The sequence below is a fragment of the Panthera leo genome, chromosome B3, assembly GCF_018350215.1.
Source record: "Panthera leo isolate Ple1 chromosome B3, P.leo_Ple1_pat1.1, whole genome shotgun sequence".
In the NCBI taxonomy this organism is placed as follows: Eukaryota; Metazoa; Chordata; class Mammalia; order Carnivora; family Felidae; genus Panthera; species Panthera leo.
In genome coordinates, this window is record NC_056684.1 from 118,595,210 (window position 1) to 118,605,478 (window position 10,269).

General features: G+C 39.0%; 1 protein-coding gene across 8 annotated transcripts in view; it reads left to right on the forward strand.

The window, feature by feature from the left end:
- BBOF1 (basal body orientation factor 1) overlaps positions 1-10,269 on the forward strand; it is a 54,427-nt gene that overhangs the window by 24,766 nt on the left and 19,392 nt on the right. For all 8 annotated transcript variants that reach the window (XM_042943757.1, XM_042943753.1, XM_042943754.1 and 5 more), the window contains exons 6-11: positions 161-231; positions 993-1,137; positions 2,509-3,002; positions 5,700-5,801; positions 9,760-9,834; positions 10,005-10,119. In XM_042943757.1, coding sequence (XP_042799691.1) covers positions 161-231; positions 993-1,137; positions 2,509-3,002; positions 5,700-5,801; positions 9,760-9,834; positions 10,005-10,119 — 1,002 coding nt within the window. The remainder of the gene's footprint in view (positions 1-160; positions 232-992; positions 1,138-2,508; positions 3,003-5,699; positions 5,802-9,759; positions 9,835-10,004; positions 10,120-10,269) is intronic.

The following is a 10,269-nucleotide window of genomic DNA, read 5'->3' on the forward strand; positions in this document are numbered from 1 at the left end:
CTTGATTTCGGCTTAGGTCATGATCTCACAGTTAGTGAGATTCAGCCCCTTGTTGGGCTCTGCCCTGACAGCTGAAGGCCTGTCCTTTCTCTCTCTTGCCGCCACCACCCCCAAAATAAATAAATAAACTTTAAAAAAAAAAGTCTGTTTTCTTTTTTAGCATCGACTAGAACAAGAGGCTGAAAAGAAGATAATAATGCTGGCAGACAGAGCTCACCATGAAGCTATCGCGTAAGAGACTGCTGCTTCCTTTTTCTTTTTCATAGCTTCTCTTATCTCTTTGCTGGTCTGTTTTGTTCTCATCATATTGTCTTATCCCTTCTCTCTTGGTTTGCTTTCTTCAAATTTTCTTGTTTACTTTCCCTCGTTATTTCTTTCTCTTTGTGTCCCCGCCCCTTTTTCACCCACCCTTTCTGCAGCAAGGTGGTGTGGAGGAAATAACCCTGGCTTTGAAGTTAGACTTTGGTTCTCAACATGTATACCGACATGACTGACTGTTGGAAAATTTCCTAACCTTTTTGAAATTAAATTTCTTCGTCTAAAAACGGGGTTAATCATAGCAACTGTATAGAGTTGTCATGAGGTATGTTAGTGAAAGTAACATTTAATTGTGTTAATAAATTCCGAAGTCTCAATGGTTTAGTTCTTGCTCGCTTAACAATCCAGTATAAGTCTGATAGCTCTACTTGAGTGGTGATTCGGGAACTGGGGCTGTTTCTATCTTGGACTTCTTCCATCCAGTCATATGGACAGGAGAGAGCATGGAAACCCATCTGCTCCTAACTGCCTTGGACTGGAAGTAACACGTAACTTTTCACTTTCCATTGGTGAAAACTTAGTCACATACCCCACCTCTTTTGAGTCCCTACCATAAACTAAATACGTCGTGGTCATTATTTTTAATGTTGGGGGATAAGGCGGTCATTGTTCTAGTTTGGTAATATCTAAAACTTAACACCTGTGTTTTGGGATCATATATCTATCTATTTCAGGCAACTGAATCATGCTGGAAGAGCCGTTTTTAAAGAGAATGTTTATCTCCAGAAAGCCCTCACATACCACCTGAAGGAAGCTGACACTCTACAAAAAAACTCCCAGAAGTTGCAAGATACTCAAACTTTCCTTTTACATCAGAAGGTTCCCACTCCATTTGGACTTGCTGGGTTTTTTGTTTGTTTGCTCGTTTGTTTATTTAAGGATTGGGTTGGTAAATATGAAGAATTGAGTATAATAATGATACATGAGGACTTTGGGACCATTTTTATTCTGTCTGGATGATGTACCTTTCTTATTTGAAAGGATTAATTATGAGAATGGCATAAGAAGTATTTGACTTGGGATGCCTCAGTGGCTCAGTCAGTTAAAGAGTCCAACTCCTGATTTCTGCTCAGGTCATGATCTCACAGTTCGTGGGTTCAAGCCCCACATCAGGCTCTGTGCTGATAGCACGGAGCCTGCTTGGGATTCTCTGCTTCCCTCTCTCTCTCTCTCTGCCCCTCCCTGAGCATGTGCTCTCTCTCTATCTCTCTCAAAAATAAATAAATAAATAAATAAATAAATAAATAAACATAAAAAAAGAAGTATTTGAGTTGGCTTTATAAAGAATATATCAGAAACATAAATGTAAACCCTATCCTCTACTACCTTAGAATACTCATTTTACTTTGCTTAGAGTTGGTCTCTGAATTACTGGTTCCGAATAGGTTCAGCTGTAACAGCCCCGACAACAGTGGCTTTACCATGTAAGGGTTTATTCTTTCCTCTAAATGAAGTCTGGAGGTTAGCAATCCAGAGCTGGAAGAGTAGTGCCACAAAGTCAACAGAGACTCAGTTTCCTTAACTCTGCTGGGCAACGTATGGCTTACATCCCCAAAGTTACTTCATGGCCCAAAGCAGCTGCTAGATCTCTAACCATTACCCAGAAAGCAGGAAGGAAGAAGGACAGGGAGGAAAAATTATGCGCCCCCCCTCCCCTTTAGAAGTCTTCCTGGAAGTCCTGCAAACACTTCTACTTACATTTCATTGACCAGAACTTAGTTATATAGCTTTGCTGAACTGCAAGGGAGACTGGGAATTTTCAATTGGGCTTCCTGCCTTCCTGAAAAAAAAAAAAAAAAAAATGGAGTTTTATTACTAAGGAGGAAAGGGACAATGGAAAAGGGATAGGCCACTAGCCTATAGGCTAGGCTAGGAAACATTTTCCAGTATACAGTTGTTAATGTTTTACTGTATAATCTTATTGATTTTGAAATTACCCATTTCAATAATATAAAATATTTAAACTATTGGAATTTTAGAGAAAGGAAAGTTTCTTAATCAGCAAAATTAGTGGCCTTCACAAGTCCAGAGAAGAACCCTGGGATGTTTTTTCTCTCGGTACACAGAATACCAAAATCATCATCTCAACCTGGTATCAAATTTAAGCTAATGATGTAATGGAAATTAGTGAGGAACTTTTAAGTTTTGAAATTGATTAAAGAAAATCAACTCTCTCATCTTTGTTTTTAGGAAATCAATGATCTGTTGGTTAAGGAAAAGATAATGCAGTTTACCCAGCAGAGATTACAAATCCAAACTCTTCAGAAAAAGGTGGTAAGCTTGGAGACTGCCCTGAGTTGTATGACCAGAGAGTTTGAGGCTGAAGTTCTAAAAATGCAGCGACAGGCAATGATAGAGAACCAAGCAGGTCAGGTTGAAATTGACAAGCTGCAACATCTTCTCCAGATGAAGGACAGGGAAATGAATCGAGTGAAGAGGCTGGCCAAGAACATACTGGATGAGAGAACAGAAGTGGAAAGGTTCTTTTTAGATGCTCTGCACCAAGTGAAGCAACAGATCCTACTGGGCAGGAAGCATTACAAAAAGGTAGCACAAGCTGCTTTCAATTTTAAAATGAGAGAGGCATGTGCAGGAAGAACAGAATATCCCCGGATCCGAACATTCGATGGCAAAGAGCACAGCACCAATAGCGTAACTCAAGATCTTATGGAGGCTGAGAAATGGTACTAATCATGGCTTTAATATTTTATCCTTTGTGCAGCTATTTTTGTGCCCTTTAGAGAAATAAGCACTCTGAGGAGTTCAGTTACATAATATCTAAGTATTGAATAGATTACTCACTAAGTTACTCGAAGATAGGAACTGTCTTACCTGTCTTTATAACCCCTGTGCTTAGCACTGTGTGTGGGGCTTAGTAGGTATTCTTAGTAGATTTCCTTTTTTCAAGACAGAGACTTATTAAAGAGACTAGATCATTTGTTCCATAGAATGTCATTGTACTATCTTTGAACATGTTCCTTTATTTTCTTTTTTGTAAATTCATTATAAAGGTGTGATCAGATTAAGGTTAAACATTTTTGATAAGCTTACTTTCACAAATATTTTGTAACGTTCCTTTTACTGAGATGAAATTCATAGATAATATCTAACTAAACATATAATTTAAGAAATCAATATAACAGTTCTTTGTAATAATTCTTTGTTGCACAGAACTGTTCTATGGGTTGGAGGACATCCAGGAGTGGGACCCCATCATTGTACTAACCAAAAGTCCTTGCAAGTTTCCAAAATACATGCTACAGATCTACTGCCACCATAATAAAGGTAGCAGGATGCTTGAGACAGTTGTAGACTTTATACAATGACTGTTTCCTGTTAGCGTTTCTGTCAGTGCACTCTTAACTCCTATGAACCATAAATTAGAGTGCATTTTAAAGATTATTCTGAAAAAAAAAGTTTTATCTCCCAGCAATTAGGTTCTTCAAAGGCCTTAGCTTGAGAAACTTAAAAGGACTCCCTACTACTATGTACTGAACACCTTATTAACAGTGCTTCCAAATGTGTTTTCTGATTTATTTTTTAATGGATTAATTAGTAGGTTCTTTTAAACTATGTATCTGTTGGGAAGGTTGGACATGGTCAGTGGCTTCTGAAAGATAAGACTGTTTTCTTCAAAATGTCCATACCATAATTTTTTAAAACCTTTTTGCCATATTTAGAAGTCTATTACTTGTATTACCAATAATTTCTCTGTAATTTCCTCTTTTTAAAAAAATTTTATTTGAGGGGCGCCTGGGTGGCTCAGTCGGTTGAGTGTCCGACTTCAGCTCAGGTCATGATCTCACAGTCTGTGAGTTCGAGCCCCGCATCGGGCTCTGTGCTGATGGCTCAGAGCCTGGAGCCTGCTTCGGATTCTGTGTCTCCCTCTCTCTCTGCCCCTCCCCTGCTCATGCTCTGTCTCTCTCTGTCTCAAAAATAAATAAAAACATTAAGAAAAAAAATTAAAAAAAAATTTATTAGAGAGGGAGAGCATGCGAGTGGGGGAGAGGGAGAGAGAGAGAGAGAGAGAGAGAGAGAATCTTAAGCAAGCTCCACGCTTAGCACAGAGCCTGATGTGGGGCTTGATCACACGACCCTGGGATCATGACCTGAACTGAAATCAAGAGCTGGATGCTCAACCAACTGAACCACCCCGGTGCCCTGTCCTCTTTTTAATTTAAATTTAATTTTTTTTTTAACGTTTATTTATTTTTGGGACAGAGAGAGACAGAGCATGAATGGGGGAGGGGCAGAGAGAGAGGAGGCACAGAATCGGAAGCAGGCTCCAGGCTCTGAGCCATCAGCCCAGAGCCTGACGCGGGGCTCGAACTCACAGACTGCGAGATCGTGACCTGAGCTGAAGTCGGACGCTTAACTGACTGAGCCACCCAGGCGCCCCATGTCCTTTTTTTAATTTAATACGTCAAGCAAGTTGAGTCCCTAGCATACATATGCCAGTCTATTTTACATTTTTTTGTCTGCAAAGTGGTATTTCAGAGAGAGGTATATAAAATGATTCTCCACATTGTTATTGCAGAAGCTGGACTCTTCCTCTTCTGCGCTGTGTGACATTTTTGCTACTGAACAACTTCTCACCTTAACCTCAGTGTTCTATTGCCTGTACCAGCAGGGCAGAAATGGTGATTAAAATATTACATCATCTGCTTAAGAGGCAGATTGGGGAAGGACAATTTAAGTGTATGGTGATCATAAGGCAAAACCTAAACTTTTAAAGAAAACTAACCCAACTGATGTATATGCAAAAACATTTCTTACATTGTGAAATACAGTACTCTCTACAGTGTCAGCCAGCTTTCATAAATAGTAAATAGACTACAAATCTTCTGGGAAAGTTATAGTATAGCCAAAGACCTGCCTGGAAAGCTTAGCTGCAGCCTTATTTGGAAGTAGGTAAATAGACTAGATAAGTTACGTGTTATTTTCTAAACGTACCTCTTGTCACTCTGTTTTCATAGCAAAATATCTTATACAAAAAGAAATGTTAAAAGGAATTTATCAATAATCTCACCTTGTAAACAACTAGTTTTTGTTGTATTGTTCCTTTTCTTTTTGTATCTGGATGCATAATGTTATATTACAACTTTTTGCCCTTTTGCTTAATGTTTGAGCACACATTTTTTTGTGTTATAGTTTTTCTTATTTTTATCTTAAAGACTACATAGCATTTCAGAATGGCTAGCATATTGATATCCTCTTCAACTTCGTGATTTTGTAATGGACACAGTTTGCTTTGTAGTCATTATATTTGGAAACCTCATAATAGTTATGGTTTGGAAATTTTCTTTTCTCATATTTACATATTTTAAATTTTAAAAAGGAGAGATGCTTACTTTGGCCATTTTGCCTTTGACATTCTTCAGGACGGATATTCAAGGAAATGTGGATATTGAAGATTTGACCTGGGAGCAAAAGGAGAAAGTCTTGCGATTGCTCTTTGCAAAAATGAATGGTTTTGTTTCCAGGTAACTCCCTATTTCTGTAGTGAAATACCAAGGTGTTAACAAACCTAGAAACCATATAGGAAGAATGAACTTATTCTCACTTAGAATTAAAGGAATGGGAAAGGATCAGAAAATGGAAAAGGGTCATGCTGCTTAGCACCTGTCACTCCCAGAGATGAATGATGGGAGATGAATGAATGAGCACAAAAATGAAAGATTAATTAAAGGGGGGAGAAAAGAGACTGATCTTAGATGTTTAAGGTAATGCTTGCTAGGAAGGTACAGCATTGTTCAGCTGAATGAGTGGTCACTGAAGAGAAGCAAAATAATTATTAAGATTTTATTGGTAAAAAAAGATTTTATTGGTTTGCAAAAACAAATAAGTGATTTTTAAGCTGATTATTGATTTAGAGACTCTCTAATACCAAGATAAAGACCTAGAGAGGAAAACAGAAATTCACAGATACTCCAAATCATTCTTTTTAATGATTCGTTTCACTCTCTTTCTCCACTATGCTTTATCAATGACTACAACACTGGTACTGAACTATAAAGTGGCTAAAATAAATCAACCTCTTATTAACTGCTTGTTACATGCTTGGTACTGTGTTAGGTACTGTGAACATTTGCAGGAATTAAGAGACATTGCCTTTGATTACAGTTTCTAATCTAGTTGCCCAAACAAAACCAAACATAGCAAAGAAAAAAATCAGGTGGCACAATAAAGTATCACTGGAGTTCAGACAACATGTCAGTGTCCTACAGCAGTTAGGGAAGACTTCAGGGAAGAAGACTGAAAGAGTGTGATGCTGCCGGGTGCCTTGTAGGAGAGTGGAATAGTAGACAGAGTGGGAAGGGTACATCAGGCAAGGGGCTTTGTAGACAGCCTATGCAGAAGCCCAGAGGTAGGAATAGAGGTGGGGTGTTTGAGGAACATTGAGGAAAACTTCATGGCTTGAGGAAAACTGGTGGCAATGAGAGTAATTAGTAATTAGAAATAACGTTGGGGCGCCTGGGTGGTTCAGTCAGTTAAACATCTGACTTTGGCTCAGGTCATGATCTCACAGTTCATGGGTTTGAGCCCCACATCGGGCTCTGTGCTGACAGCTCAGAGCCTGGAGCCTGCTTCGGATTCTGTGTCTTCCTCTCTCTCTGCCCCTCCCCGCTCGTGCTGTCTGTCTGTCTCTCAAATAAAAATAAACATTAAAAAACAAATTAAAAAAGAAGAAACAAGGTTGGATCTATAGATTAAATTATGATGAGCCTTAAAAACCATGCTGAAAAACCTTAACGTGTGCAACTGTTATTCTAAAGTAGTATAACATACTTTCCTTTTCTGCCTTGAAGGAATACAAGAGCGATAAGCCCTACTCTCATACTGTCTCACTGAAAGGGTTCATAAGCCACTGTTCCCAGAGCTGACCTTAACCTAATGCAGTGACACATATACATAGGATGGACTGCAGGACAAAAGTAGAGTGGGGAACCAGCAGAAGCTGCCGTGTTACTCTGGACGTGCGGCAGTGGAGGGTGTGGGCGGGAGTGGAAAAGGGGAGAAACTGAGGCACTTAGGAAGGAGAGACAGGACTTAGTGATAAAAGGCAAAAGAAATCAAGAAAACAAAGTGTAAATGTTTAAGGTGTTTAGCTTAGAAGTGCACAACTGGTGGTATGAAAGGCAAGTGAAAAACCTGGAAAGCCAATGTGAAGGCAATGTTTAAATTGTATTTAATCCATCCATTAATTCATGTAGCATATACATACTGAGCGCCTACTATTTATTGAGGATATAGTGTTGAGCAAATAAAGACATCATTCCTAATCTCAGGGAGTTCATCGTCTATGTGGGAAGAAAACATTATTCAAATCATCACACAAATATTAAAGGACAACTATGAGATTAGCTCAAAGAAGTGGCGTACAGTGGTAAGAGAGGCTAGATTAAGGGAATATGACCCAACTGAGGAGGTCAGGAAAGTTTATGAAGAAATAAAAGCTTGAGCTGACCTCTGAAAGGTATATAGGAAGAGAGGGTGGAGGAAAAAACATTCTGGGCAGAAGAAATAGCAAGGAATGTTTTCGATGTTGAACTGGAGATGATGGCAGTATATTGAAACGAAAAATACTCCTTGATTTGAGTACAGGTGTTTAGGGAAGGAGATTTAAGCATATTTAGTGAAAATTGGTAGTTGAGTGTAGGAGGTTGTATGAAGGTAGAAGGGTAAATGGCTGAGACTAGAAATAACCACAGCAGTGAACAGGAGAACAAGGAAGAGGACAGCCAAAAGAGAAGAGTTTAAAGAATTTTAGGCTAAGTGGAAGATGGAAGACTTTGAAATGGTCTTTTGTCTCTGGGAGCCTTCCAAAGAGTCTTATTTTATTTTATTTTATTTTATTTTATTTTATTTTATTTTATTTTATTTTATTTTATTTATTTTTATTTAGAGGGGAAGGTAGAATCCAGACTATAGCTACAGAATGTCTGTCTCATTGTGAGTTGACTTTTCTATACTCCAAGAAACAACCAGAGTTCTAGGTCTCAAGTTCCATACTATGTTGTTTTCAATACTGCAGAAACAAAGAAATGTGAGTGAAATCTTCGCACCAAAGCAATGAAGTTAAATCTAGCTGCAATGGAATGATGTCTAAGCCTGTTGGAATCTCATATCAGAGCTGGTTGAAGGGAAAAGAAGATGGGAATCGAATAGTGAAATGTGTGGTGAAGATGAGATTAAATGAGAAAGCTCAAACCAGACTGGGGAGAGATTAGATGATAGATGGTCTACCAGGGCAAGCAGAGCAGTTAGGAAGTTCATTAAGAGTTCAATTGATTGTATGATTGTGAATCTAATAGTATGCTATTTTTGTGATTGAACTAAGTCAAGGAGTATAACCAATAAACTGCACTCTTTAGTGCACTAGCAACCACACTGGCTGTAACTCAGGTACTAGTAGTATCCAAAGTACATTTTTAAAAATTAAATGTTTATTTATTTTGAGAGTGAGAGAGACAGCGCATGTGCAAGCACATGAATGCAGGGGAGGGGCAGAGAGGAGGGAGGGAGAGAATCCCAAGCAGGCTCCACATTTAGCATGGAGCCCGATGTGGGGCTCAGCCTCATGACAGGATCACGACCTGATACCAAGAGTCAGATGCTTAACCAACTGAACCACCTAGGAACCCCCAAAGTATATTTTTCTCATGCATAATTATTAGACTATTTAATACAGTCATATTTTGAATGGGTTTATTCTGCTTCATATGTACCAACTTGAGGACAAGTTTTAGAAGTGGAGCATGTGTCCTTACCTGCTGGCAAATCAACCTACTATGCTTTTTTTTTTTTTAAGATTTTATTTTTATGTAATCTCTACACCTAATGTGGAGCTCAAACCCACAACCCCGAGATCAAGAGTCACATGCTCTACCAATTGAGCCAGATAGGCACCCCCCCCCCCCACTGTACTTTTTATAATCCTGTTCAGCTCACTTTCTATTAGAATATTCAATCAGTGATATGATTACTTCCTGTTCTTAAACCAAACTTTCCAAAGTATGAGGAGAAATTTTCATACTGGGTCCATCACCATTGGGTAATTTTTCTATGCTCTGAGGTTCTTTTTGTGGGAAGGGAATTTCTCTGGCCATGTTTTTGGTCAGTACTCTGGTTCCGTCTTAAGCATCACCATTAATAGCTATTGGAGGAATATCATCATCATGATTATCAGTTAAGCATCTGACTCTTGATCTTGGTATTGACTCAGGTCATGATCTCACAGTTGGTAGGATTAAACCCCGAATCGGGCTTTGCACTCTTAGCGTGAAGCCTGCTTGGGATTCTCTCTCCCTGCCCCTCCTCTTTTCATGCACATGTGCGCATGCTCTCTCTCAAATAAATACACTTAAAAAAAAAAAAAGCACAGTTGAAATATGGGACAAGAGGAGACACTGCCTCATTGTTAACTTTTATCTACCACAGAAAATATAGCCAGAGCTCTAGGCCTTCAGTTCCAGACTATGTTGTTGCTGATGATGGAGAAACAAAGGAATTTGGGTAAGAGCTGTCTTGACAAGGTAATGAACGTAAGCCTGATCACAGTGGCTGTGGTGGACATTTTATATGTGCCAGAACTGAGTGGGAGTTGTAGGACAAGTCTATTGTTCTGAACCAAGTTCCATGAATATGTGGTTGTTGACAGGTCTGTCATTTTGTCGTCATTGCAGGGATGACAGTAAGCTTCAAGATCAAACCTTCATCACCCAGCAAGTACCAATCTCAGACTCTTCTGGTGAACTGATGATACCCAATATTCAGAAAGAATCACAAGAGTCTGACATAGTAAGGAGTCTATAATCTAACTAAACGCTTCCTTTCCCCCATGGAACTTCTTGCTAAGTCATAGTGCTTTTCTCTACTAGCCAAGAGCTCTCAGTGATCAGTGAAATGAGTAATAACACATGTATAACATGTCTACACTATGGCAGGCAT